Source organism: Spermophilus citellus (genome assembly GCF_964194105.1).
Source record: "Spermophilus citellus genome assembly, chromosome: 4".
Lineage (NCBI taxonomy): Eukaryota > Metazoa > Chordata > Mammalia > Rodentia > Sciuridae > Spermophilus > Spermophilus citellus.
In genome coordinates this window covers 224,895,935-224,918,368 of record NC_138185.1, presented here as the reverse complement: position 1 = coordinate 224,918,368, position 22,434 = coordinate 224,895,935, and the positions used below count along the sequence as shown (strand labels likewise).

The 22,434-nt window shown below is 48.4% G+C and overlaps 1 protein-coding gene across 9 annotated transcripts; it reads right to left on the bottom strand.

Moving 5' to 3' along the window:
- Nucleotides 1–930: 930 nt before the first annotated feature.
- On the bottom strand, nucleotides 931–21,374 carry ZNF839 (zinc finger protein 839). Of its 9 annotated transcripts, XM_081293347.1 has the most exons (8): nucleotides 21,032–21,374; nucleotides 14,985–15,869; nucleotides 11,616–11,843; nucleotides 8,648–8,740; nucleotides 7,765–7,914; nucleotides 5,455–5,595; nucleotides 5,173–5,308; nucleotides 932–3,969 (listed from the first exon to the last, which is right to left on the bottom strand). In XM_081293347.1, exons 1-8 carry the CDS (start codon nucleotides 21,314–21,316, stop codon nucleotides 3,077–3,079), a joined length of 2,811 nt encoding a protein of 936 aa, XP_081149473.1. In that variant the 5' UTR covers nucleotides 21,317–21,374; the 3' UTR covers nucleotides 932–3,076. The 9 variants fall into 9 exon arrangements, with proteins under 9 accessions (XP_081149477.1, XP_081149481.1, XP_081149473.1 ...); XM_081293348.1 differs by lacking the exon at nucleotides 7,765–7,914; XM_081293349.1 differs by lacking the exon at nucleotides 11,616–11,843.
- Nucleotides 21,375–22,434: the final 1,060 nt, after the last annotated feature.

The following is a 22,434-nucleotide window of genomic DNA, read 5'->3' as shown; positions in this document are numbered from 1 at the left end:
ATGGCCACATGACTGACTACTGAGGTATGCAGTTTTCAGATCATGGCCCTTAAAAGGTGTGTACACAGCTAGATGTGGTGGCTCACACCTGTAGTCAGCTGCCTGGGAGACTGAGGCAAGAGGATCTCAAGTTTGGAGCCAGCCTCAACAACTTAATGAGACCCTGTCTCAAAAAATAAAAAGGGTTGGGGGTGCACTTGAGTGATGGAGCAGCCCAGTACCATCCCCGGTACTGAAAAAAAAAAAAAAAAAAAAGCATGTGTGCTTCTCTTGCCCTTCTTTCCTTTTGGGGGTAACACAAGGTTGAGTGTTAAACTACCTTGGACCTTAGGGACAAGGGCCATCCTAGGGGGAAGAAGCAATCTGGGTCTGGACCACCTGGGGCAAAGCCACCCAACTTCCTGAATGCCTCCCAGCTCATGCTTTTACTTAGATATAAAATTCTCTCTGAAGCCTATCACTGTTGCCCCATGTCCCAGAAAAGCAGCCAGCTGACGGATGAGTGGGAGGAAGGGAAATGCCCTGGACAGCAGTGGGGTAGCCGGATGTGTTTGTTTTCCATACACCTGCAAATAATGCTGAAAACTGAAAAGTCAAGAGCACCAGTGTACGTTTATTATCTAGTGGCACAGACAGAAATGCCAAAGGAGGCAACCCAGAGACTTGAAAGTGGTTACTTCAAGATGAGGAAGCCAAGAGAGAGCTTTCTGTTTTAAAACAGGCCTTAGGGAACTTGCATGCACACTTTTGTTAAAATAAAAACCAGGCCAGGCGTGGTGGCACACACCTGTAATCCCAGCGGCTCAGGAGGCTGAGGCAGGAAGATTGCAAGTTCAAGACCATCGTCAGCAACTTACGGAGACTGTGTCTCAAAAAGTAAAAAGGACTGGGGATATAGCTCAGTGGTAAAACAACTGGCTTCAGTGTGCCTACGGTGGCATAAAGATTGCTCTCCATCCCTTGCACTCCTGCTGGCTCAGCTCTCCCACCCTGTACCTGTCTGGGAGGAGCCAAGGCCCCAGTGCAAGACGCCTTCGGTGCAGAGCAGAGCATGCTGCAGTGACTGTGGTGCCTCCAGGGAAATAGGAGAGGGAGCTTTCCTGTATCAGATTTAGTGATAATTAACAACCAGTGAGCAGACTAGGTGCCAGGCACAGAGATGAATGCTCAAAGCACATGTCCTCATGGAAACCCCACACAAGCTAGTCACTCAAGTGGCCCTTGTCCCCAGGTGCTGTACCTCTTCACTCCTATTTCTACTTACCTGTTTTGTTTTTGTGGCACAGGGAATTGAACCCAGGGTGCTCTATCACTGAGCTACACCACAGCACTTTTTTATTTTATGTTGAGACAGGGTCTCATTAAGTTGCCTAGGCTGGCCCTGAACTTGTGATTCTCCAACCCTGGCCACCAAGTAGCTGGGATTATAGGCATGTGCAACAGCACCCAATTTTGCTTCTGCTTCTTATCTAAGTATTTCAAATTATAAGTACTGTGCATACAAAACAAAGTGCTTTATTAGAAAAATTAATTCCCATTTGTTCATTTTGTATGTCAGAGTGTTGTGATGTAGACACTGTGCCATAGACCCATCTCTGTTGGGAAGCTGCAGACATGGCTGGCCTGTAGAGAAGATGGGGCTCTGGAGTACGCTCACTGCTGTCAGTCCCGTGTCTGACACACAGTGGCACTCAAGAGTCCACACCTGATGATGGGTACACTGCTGTCAGAGTCTCCTGTTTTCAGATCTGTACAGTGAATTTTTTATTACATCAGTTAATTTACCATCATTAATAATAGCTTATATTTGATGGTGAAATTAAGATGTACTGGAATATTCAATAATGTCCTTTAAGTAGACAATAAATGCAGATTGAACAGGGCCCTTCCTAGAACAGGTCCCATTCCATCTGGCTTCTTGTGCCAGTTGCTCAGTAGGGGTTAGGAACCATCCTCAGGAAGGAGTCTGTCCACAACTCCAGGATCCCTAGAGGAACTCATGGTGGTGTCATGGGACTCTGGACTAGAGTCCTGGCTAGAAGTACCCCGCTAGCCAGGCTCTCCTAGGCTTCTGTGTCTTGCTCAGCTGCTAGGCACTCCTATCCTACTAGGAAACCTGCCCACCTGTTCCCACAGAACCCTGGAACCCTGCTCTGAGGTCAAGTGAAAGAAGAAGTAGTATCTCCCAGGCACTGGAAGGTCTGCAGCCCAAGAGCCCAGATCTGTCTTTAAGCATGGCCTTCTCTGCTTGGGGTTCTCCTGACAGTGCACCAGCTGCTCCCTTTGAGTGCTTTCGTCTAGTGGGGAAAATCACCTTCCCTTCATACCCTATAATAAAGCCAGGGTAAAAGTCCCAAAGAAAAGACCCCAAGAAGTGACTTTCCAAGTGGAATTGAGCTTCCACCTGAGACCCAGCTGCCATGGACTGCAGTGAGCTGTCCTATCAGTTATTTGTACCTTATTTCCCCTCCAAACAATGTGGGTGGACATGACTATTCCACTTCTCAACAGCATGCTGCCCAGAGTGCATAGCTTTTTCATTTTTCTAACAGAAGGAGCTTCTAGGGCTGGGAATGTGGCTCAAGTGGTAGCACACTCGCCTGGCATGTGTGCGGCCCAAGTTCGATCCTCAGCACCACATACAAACAAAGATGTTGTGTCTGCCAAAAACTAAAAAAATAAATAAATGTTAAAAAATAACTCTAAAAAAAAAAAAAAAAGGAGCTTCTAGTATTAAGACCAAGTCTGATGAAGAAGTGGTATGGCATGAACAGAGAAGGGGACATCACTTTGTGGAAATGGAAAGCTGGGCTGAAAATCAAGTAATACTGGAGCCATTTTATGACAGCCACCAAAAGCTCCTAAGAGATACATAGGAGGGATTTGTTATCAGGCAATGTATCTGCCTCTACTATGAGGAGCTCTACAGAAAAACAGTAGGGTAGACACACATTGTACTTTATAAATAAACGGTTCATTTGTATCAGTGTTCACATTAGAAAAATATACACTGCCTGGAATAGACCTTCTCTGGATAAAATGCATACAAATCCAGGATCAAGCTTTGGACTCCTTGTCACTGGGAGGGCTCTGTCTCTACAGTGAGGAATGTCTCCACAGTCTCTGGAGGACCCTCTTCTGGTGGACCAGTCCGTAGGGCAGGCCCCTTGGCATCAGTCACTATGACAATGTCCTCCCCCTGAGACACTATGGTGCCTGGATGGGGCAAGATAAGCCCATCAGAAGTCTGAATAAAAATCTGTTCCTGAGACAACATCTGACACCCACTGGGAATTTCAAATGCCAAGGCTTCCCCTACAGCCACCACACTTTCCAGTTCTCTCTGGTCAATGTGCACCTGTGTCCCACAGGGGAACCAGTTCAAGTCCCCAGCTTGGCTTCCAAGACCCCCTTTAGTTGGCAGTGATCCGTCTGGGCCAGGCTGAGGCCCTGGGTCTGACACCGTTTTGAAGGCACAGTCTACTGGCATGGCATCCATGGGCAAAATCTTCAGTGAAGGGGCCACAGAGTGCCTGGGGCCGACCTGCTGGCAGTTCAGGTGGGAGCCACACATCTCACCACGGTTCCCTACCTCTGCACTTCCAGACCTGGCAGGCAGCAGGCACTCCCCTCTTCTACCTGACGACAGGATACCACAGACACCTGGGCTCCTCTGGCTGTCCCCAGTGTTGGAGTCTGCAGAGTGTTCCGGATCATTATCTTCAGGAAATGCTGCCACCTGGGCTGGAGGCAGGCCCCCAGGCTCTCTTAACTGAGCATGAAGAGCTGGCCGACTGGTGGCCCCGCACAGGGGAGCGGAGCCCACAGACCTCCTCCTGGCTCTGAAGTCATCAAAAGCTTTAAGCTGCTGGCCCACATGTAATTTGCTTCTGCCACTATTAGAAAGTGCCATCCCATGGCTTTCTTCAGAATAGGGAGGGGCGCTCCCACTTGCTGGAGAGGCAAAACCTAAATGGTTTGGAAAAACAGGTGAGCTCCTAGATCTTGGCCTATTCACCACACTGTCCAAAACAAACTGGTCCAAATTAAGTTTCTTGCAAAGAAACACACACACACACACACACACACACACACACACACCAAAAAAAAAAAAAAAAAAAAACTCTCCCAGCTGCTCAGACACAGGCAGCAAATCCTTTTTCTTTTAGTCCCTAGTAACTATTGGCAGAGGCAGATTTTGTCATAGAAGCATGTTCCAAAAGCCATTCAGTCATTTTATTCTGACACTGAAATGAAAGACCAGTGGTTCTTCACCAGAGATAAGCCCAAGAATCACCTGAGAGGCTTTTGAAAATATTCAAAATATTTCAAAATATACCAATCCCAACCCCACTCACAGACCTGTATTCCCCAGCCCCTGTTTTTCAGAATGATCTCCTCAGGTAATTCAGATGCACATCCAATTACGAGCCACTGTTCTGGAGGGCAGAGCCCTGAGGGTGAGGAAACCCTCTGACCCAGCCCTGGACCTGGGCACCAGGACAAGGACAACACAAGGCACACAGAGACACTTAGGAATTGTCAGTTAAACTGAAGTGAACTGTAGCATTGATCACTTGGTCTCCAAGTCTGGCTGAAGCCAGAGAGGAAACAGACCAGCTAAGCAAAAGAGCTGTGTTCCAGACTGATACCAAAGAGCTTTCATCCCCACTCTGAACCACTCTGCATTCCCCTGTGGCAGAGTTAAATAATGAGTCCTGGGGTGGAATTGTCTCTTCTAATTGAGAACTTAGGAACAGGCAAGGAATCCCATGGCCCTGATACAACTGCACAGAGGCATAAAGTCACTGTCACAGAGCATACAGAATATCTGTCGCAGGGTCAGGCAGCCAGAATAAAAGCCATACTATGCCTTTTTTCCAAATCTCCGCCCAACCCCTCAGGACCACCATGGTGCAACCTGCTCACCACCACCAAATGACTCTTACTTTTAATAAGGGAATCTAGGAAACCTGAAAGAGCTCAAGGCTCATGGGTCATGGACATAGAATGCCAGAACATTGGGAGGTTGGGATAAACCTGAGACCAGAGGGTTCTCGTAAACTCAGCCACAGGGGCACCCAACCCTGAAAAGTGCCAGCCTGGGCACATCTGTCGTACCAGCAGGGCACCTGAGCACAGCACCCTTCAAACCCACTGAACATGCTTTACCCTCACTGGCAGCTGGGGCATTGGAAGGCCCGGTCTTCTCCTGGCCTCCACTGTGGGCAGCAGGAGACTTGGGGGCATCTGTGCACAGAACGTCTCTTCGGGGCCTTTTCACCATGGCCAGCTCCTCTTCTGCGGCCTGTGAAGAGAAGACCCCCTGGCTGAGCCCAGAAGCCACAGGTGGAGCTGCACCTCTCCCTCCTAGAGACGAGTGCTGGGGACCCATGACCACCAACTCAGCGTCTGGCACATGTTTAAGGTCATGCCTGCCGACGAGCAGCCCACCTCATTTCCCCTCTGCTGGTGGCTGGCTGCCTCTAGCTTCTCCCCTTCCATCTCTTGGCTAGGGCGCTTGGGGGGATTGCAGCCTGGATGTGTTTCTTTCTTCCTCAGGAATTCCTCCGTGATTCCTAGTGACTCAGCAACCTGAAGAGGAAAGGGCCAGTAGAAATAAGCTTCTCTCAGTACAGATGCAGGTCTGCAGAAGCATGCGGACCCATGAGTTGAGTGATGGGCTTTCAGGCTGTGGTGCCTCTGCACAAACATAAAGTCAGAGGGAAAAGCTCCTGAGGAAATGGATCATTACCCAGAATGGTAATGGGTTAGCTCAGTGCCAAAGACAGAATAAATGGCACTTTTAAAACTATAAACCACACTTTTTAAGGCTAACACACACTTACTGTGCTAGCTTGTACCTTGGTATCTTTCTTGTACATTATCCCTCCTTTTAAAAATTCTCCTTTGTCTCTGCAGAAAACAACCCTGCCAGTTCACATCCATATCTCCCTCCCAGGTGGTGAAGAGGGCATGGTGCCGGCCTGAGACAGCCATGATAGAGTGCAGTTTCTGCTCCCAGCTGGGTGACCTTAGGGAGCCACTAGCTCCCTGAGCCTCAGTGGCCTCCCTGAGGTCAGCTGACTGTTAGGGTTTTGTAAAGAATGGATCTGATTCCACATGCAAAGCACCAGATGTGAGGTGTAAAGACACAGCCATGGTCGCCTATCTGGGCCTTGTAAGGAGAACGCCATGGGCATCAGACTGCAGCAGGCAGAGGGAAGGGTACCTCAAGGCCAACCAGAAAACAGGGCCAGATGTGCTTGATGCTGACCAAGCTGGAGAGTGTCCCTTTATAAACAGAGATGTTGTTGCTCCAAAGAGGCTGTGGCACAGTCTGAACTACTAAAAGAGAGGATTCTGGTGGGCATGCACAGAATTTTGTATATATCCAGCTCTGCTGCACAACAGGATATCCACACTTGTTTAACTTAACAGTTTAAAGAGCAGCTCATGGGCTAGGGTTGTAGCTCAGTGGTAGAGCGCTTGCTTTGTGCCTATGAGGCCCTGGGATCGATCCCCAGCATCCCCAGCACCACATAAAAATAAACAAATAAAAATAGAGACATTGTGTCCATCTACAACTAAAAAAATAAGCAGGAAGATCGCGGGTTCAAAGCCCAACCTCAGCAAAAGTGAGGCGCTAAGCAACTCAGTGAGACCCGTCTCTAAGTCTCTAAATAAAATACAAAATAGGGCTGGGATGTGGCTTAGTGGTAGAGTGCCCCTGAGTTCAATCCCCAGTACCAAAAAAAAAAAAAAAGCAAAAACAAAACAAACACATAGGTGACTATTCTGAACTGGGGAAGCTACAGGAGGCTTACCAGGAATCCATTATATTTTTGTAATAGTAATTTCAAAAAATAAAATAAAGTATAAAGGCTCATTGAGGAATCTGGTAAATGATGAATTTGTGTAAAACTAACAATGACAACCAATAAAAACACCAAAACCAAAACCAGGAACAGATGATAACTATCAAGAATGGACCAAGGGGGAAAAAAGAACAAGACTGCGTGCCACAGAAGAGTCCCTATGCCGTGGAACCTTGTCCTTCTCAGCAAAAACGAGCAGCAGAGGGAAGGGGAGTTAAGGCAGCGCAACCCCCTAAATACACTCCAGTGCCACACGTGCATCAGATGGTTTCAAGGAGGACTATTTCAAGCCAGGGCCACACTGTGAGAACCAGCGAGGGCCATTTGAGTCAGCACCCTCTCCCACCGAGGAGCAGAGACCAGAGGGGAGGGGCTCTGCCAGGTCAGTGAGGTGCTGCCTCACAGATGGTGGGGCCAGACCCCAGTCCAGTCCCTGAGAACAGCCCCTGGGTGACGGGACCACGGGTGCAGGCTTGTGCCCAGCACAGGTTTCATCCAAAACAATGTCAGCTCAAGACTTTTCCAGGTAAAGAGCCCAATCTAGCTAAAGGCACTGTGATGGTGACAATGACACTGAAATGAGAACCGCGTCCAAACAATCTGCACGGCAAACTGTTGGCCCTATGGGCCCACGTGAAGGCTCACGAGGAGCAGAGCACCAGGCCTGGAGGTGCGGCCCGACAGCAGGGGGCGGAAGGCGAAGGGTGCAGTTTTCTTTTGGCTCATCTGCATTTTTGAGTTTTCTGCAACAATATTCAGTGCCTTTACATGAAGGAAACAAACAATCCACTTGGCTGACTATGATGTCATGGCTGAAAACCTCTTTGTTCACAGTCATCCTTCTTAGAAACCCTGAGAGCAAAACTCTGCTGTGTGCGGCTGTTACCTTATCATTGTTTATTTCCAGGGGCTCCTGAGAGCATGGACCAGAACCACTGAGGTAATCTTGACACAGTTTCTTAACCATGTTATGCAACTCTTCAAATTCCTTATACACGGCTGGGAAAAAAGGCTTTGCCAGATGACCTTTCTCAACCTTCGTGAAGATAAAGATGACAAAAAGAGTTTAAACCTGAGGCAATGGTGTAGAAAACACAGAAGGAAAAAAAAAAAAAAAACCTAAAGAGAGAAGGACACAGGTTTCTCAGCCCTAGAAATGGCTGATGGCGGTGCCGCCTTCTCCCCTCAGGGGGTGCCTGCTCTGTGTTGGCACTGTGCCCAGCCTGGGGAGGCCAGGATGGGCCTGGGAGGAGCTGACCAGAAAACAGACACCCCTTGGCATGATGGCCACAGAGCCCTGAGGGTGGGGAGGTGAGGGAGCAGAGGGGAGGCAGGAAGGCCTGGGGACAGGCTGGCCGCCAGGCCCTGCGCACATGTGCAGCTCCAGGGATTGCAGCAGCCTCTGTGGGAAGCATGGGGCACAGGCAGGGCTGCGTCTGCAGGGCTGCGTCTTCAGAGGTGGTACAGAGAGAGCAGAGCCCCATGTAGGAAGCCAGCCAGGTAGGATGGAGACCTAGCCACAGTTGCTGCTCCCACTGTCACTCTCCCACACAAAGTTAAACAATCAAGAGAGTGACATGTGGCATGCCTAAGATTCCCCACCAGACAGACACTGGCCCTGCACCAGGCACTGGCGCTCACTTCAACCCTGTCCTGGAGAAGGGAAGGATTCCACATGGCCTAGGTCTTCCCCAAATACACAGCAAGGATGTCCTCCTGCATGACTTCAGAACATTCCCTCCGTGATTCGAGGCTCCACCAAGACTCACCTTCATCAGAAGGAATTCATACACGGTCACAACCTGAGCCAGCGGAGGCAGCGCCAACTCCACCAGATCCTTCTGGTCACAATGCTGCAGACACTGCCAAAAGAAAGCATTTGCCACCTCTAAAGCCCATAAGAATTTCCCAACAATCAGCAAGCTGGTGCATCGTAACAGGAAAAAGTTCTCCCCAAACCTGGCAACTCTAAGCTACATTCCACTTCATTAAGCATCTCATTTGTTCACCCATTAACAAAGTGCTGTGGTCAATTCTGGTTTCAATGTTTGAGTCCCACATGACAAGCACTGGGTTCTGAGACAAGGCCCAGGAGTAAGGACATGGCTCTGGGAAAATGTGTGAGCTTCCTTCTACTGTGGAGGAAGCTCACAGAAATGCAAAGTCAGGAAGCTACAGAGGTTAGTGCTTAATGGAGTGAAAGGACAGAGGGATATCCGTAGGTAGCACCTGGGACTGACAGGCAGGCCAGCCAGGCTTCGAGGGCCTGAGGGTTTGTATTTCCTTCCAAAGGCAGAGTATGGAGGGAGGTTTCAATCAGGTCCCTAAGTGGCAGTGCAGGGAACAGAGTGGGAGGCGGGTGAGGACCCAGTTGACAACAAGGGTGTGGGCAGGAGGGACAGGGAAGGCACAGTCCGCCAGACTTGGGGTCACTGGACATGGAAAGGGTGAATGAAGGGGAAAGAGACAAGAAAGCCTGGGGTTCCCAGCCTGACTGAGCACTAGGCAAAGCAGCTCTCCACTAAGGGTAGGCAGGAAGCCAGTGTGCAGGCACCCCTCAGCGGAGCACCGAGGGGTTCATGGGACTCCAGGCGCAAAGATTTCAAACACGAGAGCCAAGGCTCTAGAGAGCAGTCTGAACAGGAAGTAACAGAGAGTCTACAGAGGGAAGAAGGTTGGAGAAACCAGGCAGATGAGGGAGCTCAAGCAGGGTAGCAATGAAGTGAGGAAAAGCAGAGGAACTCTGGGAGACAGGAAGACCAGGGAGTTTAGGGAGGCTGCGCGGTCGGGTGTGGAAGACAGAGGAAGCAGCAGACAGGGCATCTCAAATTATACTCAATGTCCAGGTCCATGGTGGTTTTGTCCACTGATTGGCAGGTTTGACTGCCCCATTTTCCCCCGAGCAGGGGCTGTGTCTATCTTGTGTACATTGTCCCCTCCTTACCCAGAACTGGGCCTAATACTCGACAAAAACCCAAGAAACATATAATGTCAACTTCTGCAAAAGTTCTCATCTAAAAGAATGGAGAATGGTCCCATTCAAAGCAGTCCTCCACTTCTCTGTGTGACACATGGGGTTTTGTATATTCTGAACCCATCTCCTGCCTGCAGTGACCCTGTGCAGGTCATTTGGCTGGCTGGGTTTTGGGTTCCTCCACTATAGAGACAAGACAATGATCATAAAGAATTAATAAGGGCTGGAGATGTGGCTCAAGCGGTAGCGCGCTCGCCTGGCATGCATGCAGCCCGGGTTCGATCCTCAGCACCACATACAAACAAAGATGTTGTGTCCGCTGAAAACTAAAAAAAAGAATAAATAAATATTAAAAAAAAAGAATTAATGAAAGGAGGTTTGTCCAGGCCAGCAAGGGGTGCCAGGGAGTGGCAGGCTAGTTACCTTGCAGGAAGTGCTCAGTAAAGTGGTAGTTCTTTTCAGGGTCAATGCAGGATTCTAGACGAAGGCCACCTACCTAACCCATACTTCCAAAAATTAATCATCCAACACTCTCATAACACAAACCCAAATGCAAAGAAAGCTAATCCCCCAAGGTTTAAATTAGCTGCTAGAAAGGGCAATATTACATTGTGCCTTAAGAAACTTCAGGGGCTGGGGATGTGGCTCAAGCCGTAGCGCGCTTGCCTGGCATGCGTATGGCCCAGGTTCGATCCTCAGCACCACATACAAAGATGTTGTGTCTGCCGAAAACTGAAAAATAAATATTGAAATTCTCTCTCTCTAAAAAAAATAAAAAACAAAAAAACTTGCAGCTGACTAGCACCTGATCCCCCAACCTAAAGGGTCAGCTCCAAGTTTCTTTAAAAAAAAAAGAAAAAGAAAAGAAACTTAAGGAAACTCACTTCCTCTTGGAAAACCACTTCTGCCCATGGATCTCGGAGTTTGGAGGCCCTGGGCCCCTTTAGACACTATCTGGGGCCAGTCATCTTGCTGACTTGTCTCATGTTGTCTTGCTATATTTTCTACTTCTTTTTAAGATATTCTCCTGGAAAGGGCTGGTGATATAGCTCAGTGGCAGAGTTCTTGCCTCGCATGCAATTCCCAGGATAGTTGCCCCCGCCCTCCCGCCACCAAAAAAAAACAACTTTCACCTGATTATAATCAAGATAATGTGGATGAATTCAGGGTTCTACTTTTCTAAGCCAAGCCAGTTAAATTCAATAAATCTAATATTTTTATGGAACTGGAATGGAGACAACAGGGTCCTAAACCTGAAACATTCTTTGCATAATTTAAACTTTTTTACAGAAAAAGAGGAACTCATTTCTGTCGTCTTCCAAACTTCTTCCAAGTAAATACAGGTTATAATTATTCCAAACTTACAAATGCAAGCAGCTCTTGGAACTACATGGGAAGTCCTATGGTCATTTTATTTATCTATCTATTTATTTACTTATTTTAGTTGTAGGCAGACACAATACCTTTACTTTATTTATTTGTTTTTATGTGCGCTGAGGATTGAACCCAGTGCCTCACATGCAAGGCAAATGCTCTACTGCTGAGCTGTGACCCCAGCCCTCCTATGGTCTTTTAAACAGGTAAGCCTCTGCGTTATTTCAGATAACCCCACATTGAACTGATTACATACTTCATCCTGTATCATTGCAGGTGAACTGCTGACTTGGTCATGGTGTTTTACTTTTAAATTCAGAAACCTAACAGTGACTTCCCACTACCACGACAAAGAAACAGTGTCCAGAACAGGATGTAAGAGTGTCTACCTCTTCCAGCAGGGCTCTGCTCCCTGAGGCATTCTGCCTCATGGTCCCAGCAGGGCCTTCATGGGGCTGGGATGCTTGGATCCTCTGATGGACAGCTGCACTAGACTCTGCCAGGGTCTGCGAGTCTCCACTTCTTCTAGGTCCGAGGTGACTCTCTGATCCCAAAAGAGCTGAATGACTTCCATTTTCTGGCTCAGGTACCAATGCCTCTTCTACAGACTGCCCATCCTGGATAATGTCACACACCCCAAAACAAAATAAAACAGGCATGCTTTCTATATATCACCATGAAAGCCTTCAAGCAAAAAAAAAAAAAAAAAAAAAAATCAAAAGCAAGAACCTTGCCAGGTTGAATGACACACGCCTGTAATCCCAGGAGGCTGAGGCAGGAGGATCACGAGTTCAAAGCCAGCCTCAGCAACTTAGTGAGGCCCTAAACAACTTAGTGGGATCCTGTCTCAAAATAAAAGTAATAAGGGCTGAGGATGTGGCTCAGCAGTTAAGCTCCCTGGTTCTATTACTAAAAAGAACAAAATTTAAAAAGGATAGAGATACAGCTCTGTGGTAGAATGCCCTTGGGTTCAATCCCTAGTAACCCACTCCCCCCCCCCCAAAAAAAGGAACTGGTTGAATTCTTTGTCTTTTTTTGGCAGTGCTAGAGATTGAACCCAGGAGCTTGCTAGGCAAGTGCTCAACCACTGAGCTCCTCTAGCCCAGTTATTTCCTCTTTAATCTAAACTCTTGAACCGTAATCAGTGCATTTTAAACTTTCCTTTCAGATACCAGATGATCATCAGCCAGCCAGTTAGTCTGGACTGACACACCACACCCTAGGATGAAGAAAGAAACTTCTCTGATGGGATGTCACCTTGAAAATGAAGCTGGGGCTGAGTGCCCAGTGGTACAGCCTCTCTCCTCAGGCTCAAAGCTCTGGGTTCAAGTCTCAGCATCAAAGAACAAAAATCAGCCTGAGTTTTGTTCCTTAAGCATTGCTTTACATTTTTTTATAGTGTATATTTCAAGTACCATGAAATCCATCCTCTGAAAGCATAAAATTCAGTGGGTTAGGGGCTGGGGATGTGGCTCAAGTGGCAGCGCGCTCGCCTGGCATGCGTGCGGCCCGGGTTCGATCCTCAGCACCACATACCAACAAAGATGTTGTGTCTGCCGAGAACTGAAAATAAATATTAAAAAAAATTCTCTCTCTCTCTCCCTCTCCTCTTTAAAAAAAAAAAAAAAATTCAGTGGGTTACATATATTGCAAGATAAGTGACCCTCCTCACCAATTTCAGTTTACTTCCTCACCTCAGAAAGAACTCCTGCCTTGACCCCACCTGTCCCCAGAGCCCACAGCTGCTAATCTACTTTCTGTTTCCATGGGTTGACAGGGCTTTTGGGAGAGAATCCTGGATCTGACGCTGTCCAGTGACTTCCTCGTTGCCAATTCCTGCCTCTGAAAATGAAGATGGGAGCCACAACACACCTACCAACAGCTATAGGGCCCACAAGCCAACAGGCGAGAAGTGCTTGACATGCAGTGAGTACACAGTATTGTGTCCACTTAGTTCTTTTCTTTTTTTAAAACCATTTTTTTTAGTTGTCGATGAACCTTTGTTTGTTTTTATACAGTGTTGAGGATCGACCCCAGTGCCTGACACGTGCTAGGCAAGCGCTCTACCACTGAGCTCCTCCCAGCCCCCCCTTAGTTCTTCCTTCCTTCCATCCGTCCTCCCTCCCTCCCTCCCTCTCTCTCTCTCTCTCTTTCTTTCTTTTTCTTTCTTTCTTTTTGAGACAGTCTCACTAGGTTGTCAGGCTGGCCTTGAACTCCTGGGCTCAAACAATCCTCCTGCTGCAGCCTTCTAAGTAGCCAGAATACAGCACTGGCCACTGCACCTGGCTGCCCTTAACTCTCAAAGAGCTTCCCTTTCAAATCTTCCTTGCAATGGAAGTTTTAGGAGGAATGCCAGGTTTACCTGTGGCTTTAAGTACCATGTGACCTTTAGGAATGAAGGGGACAGGGCCTAAGTTGCCCAGGCTTGCCTTGAACTTATAACCCTCTTGCTTTAGTCTCCAGAGACTCTGGGCTTACAGGCATGTGCCACTGTACCTGACAGTCAAATAATTATATACATAAATTATAGATGGACATAATACCTCTATTTTACTTATTTATTTTTGTGTGGTGCTGAAGTTTGAACCCAGTGCCTCACACATGCTAGGCAAGTGCTCTACCACTGAGCCACAGCCCCAGCCTCGTCAAATAATTTCTGACAAGAGTGTCAAGCCTGGGCTGGGATTGTGGCTCAGTGGTAGAGCACTCGCCTCGCACGCGTGAGACCCTGGGTTCAATCATCAGCACCACATAAAAATAAACAAACAAGGGGCTGGGGATGTGGCTCAAGCGGTAGCGCACCCTCCTGGAATGCGTGCGGCCCGGGTTCGATCCTCCAGCACCACATACAAACAAAGATGTTGTGTCCGCCAATAACTAATAAATAAATAAATATTTAAAAAAAAAAAAATAAACAAACAAAAGAGTATCAAGCCTGCTTCAAGGGAAGATGGGAAACCTGGATACCCAGAGCAAAAGAATGAAGCTGCACCCCATTTAACACTATCAAAAGCTAACTCAAAATGCACCGAAAGCCTCAATGAAAGACCTCAAAACCATGAGCTTCTCAGAGGAAAACCTAGGGCAGAGACTTTATGACATTGGGTCTGGCTGTTATTTCTGGGATATGACACTAAAGGCAGAAGCAAGAAGAGGAAAAAACAAACAAATGGAACTTCATGAAAAAATGTTAGGATTGCACTGCAACAGCCACTAACAGGGTGGGGTGCAGTGGCACACCCCTGTGATCCCAGCCACTCAGGAGGCCCAGGCAGGAGGATCCCAAGCTCCAAACCAGCCTGGACAACTTCCCAAAATCCCTGTCTCAAAATATTTTAGGGCTGGGCAGTGGTGCATGCCTGTAATCCCAGCGGCTCACGAGGCTCAGGCAGGAGGATAGCAAGTTCAAAGCCAGCCTTAGCAACAGGGAGGCGTTAAGCACTCAGCAAGACCCTTTCTCTAAATAAAATATAGAACAGGGCCAGGGATGTGGCTCAGTGGTAAAGCCCCCTGGGTGCAATCCCTAGTACTACAGAAAAAGCAAAACAAAACAAAACAAAAACCTGGCGGCTGGGTTCCACTGAATGTGCCCACCAAATGAGGTTGCTGGGTGGGGAGCACTCGCCAGCTTGGCAGCAAAGCAGACCCTCACTATGACAACTTGCATCTCGAACTCCCATCACACAAGGTGAGGGTTAATTTAAGGATGGTGGGCAGGAAGGGACAGGGATAAGAACACTGTCACCAAACATCGTTACCTGCTGGCCACCCTGTTCTGACTCTGCCCCTTCTTCACGTGCAGCAGCTAGTGCGCACCGCTCTGGAGAGGTCAGGCCGCCAGTCCCCGTTTCTGTGCATCCCAGGGAGAGGCTTCCAGTGGCCTTCTCAGGCAGCGGCGTCTCAGGATCCACCTGGCCGTGGCCTGGGTTAAGTTTAAAATGCCGGGCCAGTCCCCCCTTTCCTATGTATGACTTGCCACAAGTCTGACACCGAAAGGTCTTTGGCCTCAGGGCACAGCTCTCTAAGTCAAAGAGAGCCTGCTTCTCCCTCTGGCCTTCCTCTTCCTCCGTGCTCAGTTCTGAGTAGTCGTCGGAATCCGAAGGGTGCCCTTCGGCCAAGTCCTCTGTTTTGATGAATTTATAGTCTCTAGCTTTGTACTTAGGAGGTCGAGATATCCGTCCAGAACGAGTTTGCACCTTAAAAGATTTTTTTAGCTTCTTGGCACGTTTCGTGTGCAAGCTGGAAATGAGTAAATGTGAACTGGAAGAAATGGACGTTCTTGTGGGCAGGTGAGAGGCTGCCAGAGCAGTCAACCGGTTGCCTTGGCTGCCTGGAGCCTGGGAGGCCTTGACTCTCTTTGGAGGGACTGGCTGGAGGGCGGGCAGGGGCCTCTGTACAAACACCCGAGGAACAGGAGGCCGAGGTGAGCTTCTGAGGAAGCACAGCTGTGGCCCGGTCCTCCCCGGGGGCTGCCCCCTGAGCAGCTGAGGGCTGGCCACGCGCAGCCCCACCAGGCTGGAGCTCCTCCCCGGAGGCTGGCTCTGTCTTGCTGTTTGGGGCTGGATGGTGGCCAGTGGTGGCATCGGCCTTTCCTGATCTTTCACGTCTCCAGGTATCACCTTGACACATATGGTTTCTAGTTGCTTAAATATAGAAAGAGGAAACCAGGAAAGAGAAAGACAGCATTATGCTCATTGATATTTCTGTAATCATCACAAATCCACCGTTGAAACTCTAAGTTTGAACTTACATATAAAGGCTATGTCCTATATCTGTAGTGTTTATAGCAGTTTTCCAAACCTCTCTGACCACAGAGCACAGGGATACACGTTATACCACAACCAAGTACATCTGCTGAAACGCTGTGGACACAAATGAAGTAACAGTTCATGCAACACTCACCACCCTACATAAATGCCCTCTCATGTGCTATGTAGTCCACTTTTTTTTTTTTTTTTTTTTTTGGTACTGGGGATTTAATCCAGGGGCACTTTACTCTGGGCAGATTATCCCAGCCCTTTTTAAATCTTTTTATTTTGAGACAGGGTCTAAGTTACTTAGGGCCTCGCTAGATTGATGAGGTTAGCCTTGAATTTGAGATCCTCCTGTTTCTCCCTATTTGCTGGGATTACAGGCATGCACCACTGCCACTGGCAATCCACATCATTAAATATAAAAAAATGACAATATATATATATATATATATATATATATATATATATATATATTAGTCATAATCTACTAAATTATCTCATGACTCATTAAGAAATAATTCCTTGCTTTAGTTTTATCCATGTGGTTTTACTTGGATTACTTAGTACTGTGCTCTAAACTGGACTCCATGCAATGTGAGCTCATTTGTTACAGTGCTGGGGATAGAATCCAGGACCTCTGGCAAGCTGAGCCTCTGGCAAGCTGGACCACCTAAACACATCCCCAGCCCAGTGCCAGTGAGCTCATTTTCCACCACCACCCCCGTCCCCCAAATGAATGAAATTCTGAAACCAAAAAAGCCATAAAGAACAAAGTAACCAACAGGGTCCTACAACCCACCTGTAAAGGTAACACAAGCAGTTCATAAAGCCCTCCCAAATCCTTCCAACATACATGCCCCTTTCTTTACCATATCCCAAATGCCCTGTTCATTCTTGTGTATTTTTAAAATTTATACTGCATGTGACTATCTCCAAAAATATGGTTCAGTTTTGAAATGTTTTTAGACTTTATATAAATGAAATAATCTGTACCTTGATGGGCATTTTCACTCCCTATTTTGCTGTGAGAAATGCATCCACATTGACCTGTGAAGCTCTAGGTGCTCATTTTTTTTTTTTTAAAAGAGAGAGAGAGAGAGAGAGAGAGAGAGAGAGAGAGAGAGAATTTTTTAATCTTTATTTTTTAGTTTTCGGCGGGCACAACATCCCCGTTTGTATGTGGTGCTGAGAATCGAACCCGGGCCGCACGCATGCCAGGCGAGCGCGCCACCACTTGAGCCACATCCCCAGCCCTAGGTGCTCATTTTCTCTGCACTGAGTACACTAGTCTCCTGTTGATGAACAGGTTCTCTCCCTCTGTTCTTATGGTCTGTTCTAAAATTTCATAGTATGTGCACACATGTGTATTTCTCCAAGGGCACACTTCTAGGAGAGGGACTTCATACCTTCAACAAATTAAAATATAATATCCAACAAAATTTTAAATGCCTGTGCTTTTTGATCCAGCAATTCCATTTTTTTGTTGTTTGTTTTAGATTCAATTAAAAAACAAAACAAAACACTCACATGGGCACAAGGATGAATGTTCTAGGAAGTTCAAGGTAGTACTCACTGCCTGTAACAGCAAAACACCTAACAACTATTAAGGGAAGAGCTGTCTTCAACAACATTCCACAATATTTACTGAGTGCCAACCCTGTGCCAGACATAGTCATAGGTGTTAGAGAAGAGGAGAGGGTGGGAGCAGGACAAGGCTCATGCCCTTGTGGAGCAGAGTGAGCATTTTCTCAGAGGGAGAAAGGCAAAGGTCCAAGGCAGAGTATTTCAACCTTGGCAGAGTGACACTTCAGACCGGTAGTTCTTTGTTGTGTGGAGCTGTCCTGTACTGTAGGAAGCTGAGCACCATCCCTGCCATCACCCTCTAGAAGCCAGCGCAGCACCCCCAAGTTGTGACCCTCAAAAATGTCTCCAGATGTTGCTGAAGGCCCCTTCCCCATGGGGCAAAACACCTTCGGTTGAGAACCACTGATCTGGGACACAAACAGGTCCTCTTTTGGACTCAATCCTGTGCCAGTGAAGGGTCAAAAATGTCATCACACAGGGCAGAATAAAAACCCTCACTGAAAGCAAGCTGGGGTCCATCTCTCATCTCTATATTGCAAACAGCACAGACAATTTGACATTTTGGTTTATGGTTTTTGTGTACAGAGCTGATGCCAGTGTCCCATGAGTCCCCAATTCCTGGGCTACCTGTGACTCACTGACAACTAGGTTTACTTTGTATATCCTTCAATAACCATTATTCGTTTCCTTTTACTATTAGAATTTTTCTCTAAGCTCTTGGTATATTACACATACACCATATTATACACACACACACACACACACACACACACACACACCAAGACCTATTGTTCTAGAATGACCAGCAGCAGAATTAGTCCCATAATATATTTATCTGCTATCCAGACTGACTTACCACCTAGGTATTATACTTGATATTTTGCTATATGTGTATTTAATTCTGTAAACTTGGGGCTGGGGTTGTGGCTCAGTGGTACAACACTTGCCTGGCACGTGTAAGGCCCTGGGATTGATCCTCAGCACCACATATAAATAAAATAAAATAAAAATTATGTAAACTTACTAAGTATCTCTGATTCCTATTTATAAACAGTATCCAAGCCTATCTCACACCTGAGCTAATGGGAGGCTTTCCCCTGCCCTGCCCCAGTCCCTGCAGACCTGCTGGATTGGATCAGCTGGGATGGAGCACTACACCTATCCTTTCAAAATCTCCATTGATTCTGAATGCAGGCGAGGCTCCCCAGGGAGTAGATAGGTGAAGCAGACAGGAAAACAGTGCCACCATAGCACAATAGATAAGAGGCAGAACAGACTGAAGGTGACAGACTTGCCAAGGAGCGCTCTCAAGGGTATCTAGAAGAGTTTTTGCCAGGTGAGATACCACCTCTTCGGCATTAGTGTTGAACGTCCTCAGTCAAATCTAATTTCCCTTTCTTTTAAATTCATTTAGTTCTTCATGTTGATCTCTAGCTTTCTAACCTTGATTAGAAATTACCTGGGGGCTAGGGTTATCGCTCAGTGGCAGAGCTACAGCATGTGGAAGGCACTGGGTTTGAAACTTACCACCGCATAAAAGTAAAACAAATAAAATGCTTTCTGTCCATATACAACTACAATTTTTTTTAAAGAAGTTATCTAGTCCATGCCTTACCTTCTATTAGTTCATAACTCCTCAGGGACAAGGTACACACCTGGTTTGCCTTTGTGGCCTCCATGGCACAGTAAAGTTGAAAGATTATTAGCACAATGGGCCATAAAGTTACATTATTGTGAGTGCAGGTAGAATTTATACCATTCCCATTAGATTAGCTACAAAATATAATCCTTTTTTATTCATTACCTCCCTCCACTCAGCCCCATGCTGGGGATTGAATGCAGCATTGCCACTGAACTACATCCCCACCCCTTTTTATATTTTGAGATAGGATCTCACTAAGCTGCTGAGGCTACCCTCAAACTTGAGATCTTCCTGTCTCAAACTCTTGAGTGGCTGGGATTACAGATGTACGCCACCACTCCTGGCTTAGAATACAATTCTTTTAGGTTCCTAAGCTTATTTTCACTTGATGAAACGTGACATTATTGGACTCTTTCTGAAGTTGCCACACCAAATCAGATCCAAAAAGTAGTGTGTAGTGAGGACACAGGCTCTGGAGTGCAGCTGCACCTATGGGACCTTGGGCAAAGTCACCCAATCTCTCTGAGCTTGTTCTTGACCTGGAAAAGGCTGATAGAGAAGCATTATTGCTCCCAGCGGCCTGGGCAGAAGTTCTGCAAGTTCAAAGCCTGCCTCAGCAATTTAGCATGACCCTAAGCAACTTAGCGAGACCTTGTTTTTTTTTAAAAAAGCATTATTACATGGCTGCTGACAACTAAGCAGCTTAGTAAAGTGCCTGGCTGGGAGTAGGGAGTGTGTAAACAGCAGGAGTCACTAGATGGTGGCTGTACTGGATGGTGCCATGCTGTCTTTGACACAGATTTGCTGTGCCCAGTACATAGGGAGGCACTGGTTCTTCAGAAGAGTACAGCCAAAAAGTTCACGCAGTGAACCATCCCTAATGCCAACAAGGAAATCAGAGTCCAAAGAGGTTCTTACCTTACCTAAGGTCACACCTCCAGCAATGTTGGGGCAACATACTTGTCTTCCCAAACTAAATAAAGCAAGATAACTCTCCAGCCTTGATAACTAGGTACAAGCCTATGCAGCCCCATACCACTCAGGAAAAAAAGAAAAAAAAAAAAAGTTGAAGACTGTTGGCTCTATTCTCTAGCCTGTTTACTAGAAGCATCTCTCTTCCTTTGGCAATTTAGGGATGAAAGTATTGTCATGTACAACCCTCAAGATAAGGGGATATGATTTTACACACAACATGCAACACCTCCAGCTTTAGGAACTGCCTGAACCCTCCCAGCTTGGGAGATCACTTTCTAAAGCCAGCTCCCCCAGCAGTCGAGAGCTCTGTGACCCAGGGAATGAACTCTCTGGGAGAGGATGACCTGTGGTATAGAGGGCTTTCACGTGTTTCACGTGTACTGGCACTGCTGGGCACTGGGGTTACAAATCACAGGCACCACTCAGGTGCCAACTCGTACAGCAAACTACTGCATTGTGCTTCCTTTTGTCCCAAGTCTGGGTCTTGGCACTTGCTCTGCTTTCCACTCTTTTACTCCACTCAGGTCTCAGCTCCATTGTCAGGCCTCGAGGACCACCCACTGGAAAGCAGCCCCCCTTTCACCCCCAGACCCGCCTTAGTTCTGCACCGTGCCGCAACCCCCGCACTAGGGGCCCCAACTGGTGCACTGTGAGCGCTCAATGGATGCTGAATGAGTGGGCAGAGGCGGGTAAGAGCCAGGCAGCGCGGAGGAGCCCAGCGCAAGGCGGTGCAAGTTCGGGGGCTGGCGACCCCGGCCTCTCCGGCCCGGCCGCTCCAAGGCGAGCCTGCCCGTCGCGAGGCGCGGGCCCCCGAGGCCTCGGTTTCCCCCACTCCCTCCCAGCGCCTCACCTGGGGTGGCAGGAGGCGCGGCGGGCGCGGGGGCTCGGCGCCCGGAGCCCGCTGCAGGGCGGCCTGCTGGGCCGCGTCCCGCAGCCGCCGTGCCGCGTCCTGCAGGACGAAGGCCGGTGGAGGCTCGGCGGGCGGCTGCGCCTTCGTCACCTGCTCCAGGACCCGCCGCAGCTGCTCGGGGTCCAGTGGGGCCACGCGCGCCGCGTTGCCGCCCTGGCCCGGAGGAACCCGGCCGCTGCCGCCATCCCCGCCGCCACCCCAGCGCCCCGGCTCCGCGTCCGCCATGACAGCCGAACCGGGACTCGAACCCTTGTCGCTGAGCGACGGCGGCGCGAATGTGCGTCACCTGGGAAAGGGGCGGGCTACGAGTGCCCAGTAGGCCAACACACCACCGAAGGCGGCCGGGCTGGGGGCGGAGCCGGGATGGCCACGCCCCATCACCGAGGTCCGCGCAGGCCGCTCAGGTTCTATTTTGTTTGTTTTTCCGCGCTGGGGCTGGAACCCCGGTCTCCCGCGTGCTGGACAAGCGCTCCGCCTCCTGGATTATTTTCTTAACTCTACGACGTCACCTCCTCCAGGAGCTGTCCGGGTCTCCCAAGCCGAGGTCTTCCAGAGCCCCTGCCCTGTCACCTTTCAAATGTTAACGTCAGCCTACACTGAGGGTCCAGCCTGGAGCTCTGGATTCCCAGGAAGACCCCAAGATGTCCTGATTTAATAACTCCAAGAGGGAACCTAGTGTTCGCATTCTTAACAAGAGTGCCCCTCAACCCCCTAATTGTTCCCAGCTTGATCTACAAAAGCCCTAGTGCCCACGCAGACTGGGCACGTCTTGAGGACAGGGATGCTATGTTACTCATTCGGGCCCTGGCCCAGTGCACGGTGGGGGAATGAGGGCGCCACCTCTTCCCGTTTCAGTCCTGTCCACCCATCTCCACTCCTCCTCAGCCTACTCTCTTACTCCCTCCCTGTCTTGTAGCTGCAGGTGTGTACGCGTGTCTCAGCTCCTCTCCCCAAGGAGGTCAATGAAGGGAAGCGAGGACCCAGAGACGGAGACCAGGCAGAGATGCACACGAGAGTTTGTCAGAGCTGTCTTGCCCTGGTAACTCTCTCTACATATAGAAGAGAGAGGTCCCCAGATGTTCGGGTGTTCTTTTGTGGGGTAGGGGTTTGGAGTTGGGGGATAGGCTTGGGGGTGCTTGCGTCAGAGCTAGGCGGGTGGGGAATAGGGTCTTAGGTCGATGGCATCATGGGGCTTTCCGGAGTCAAGTGGTCATTTCCCTCTGGGATTGGTTTAGGGTTATGGTACCATGGGTCACCAATGGGGTTGGGGGTAGCTCCCGTAAGAAGAAGTACAGGAAAGCGAAACATCCCATAGACCGCTGCTGGAATTTTAAATCAGTACC

What these genes read in the sequence shown, in the direction of transcription:
- ZNF839 (XM_081293347.1), bottom strand. Translation starts at nt 21,316, where the DNA reads ATGGCGGACGCGGAGCCGGGGCGCTGGGGTGGCGGCGGGGATGGCGGC. An exon ending in CGCGCCTCCTGCCACCCCAG is followed by an intron (nt 15,870 to 21,031) that starts GTGAGGCGCTGG and finishes TCTATATTTAAG; the next exon opens with CAACTAGAAACCATATGTGT. An exon ending in ATGAATTCCTTCTGATGAAG is followed by an intron (nt 7,915 to 8,647) that starts GTGAGTCTTGGT and finishes ATCTTCACGAAG; the next exon opens with GTTGAGAAAGGTCATCTGGC.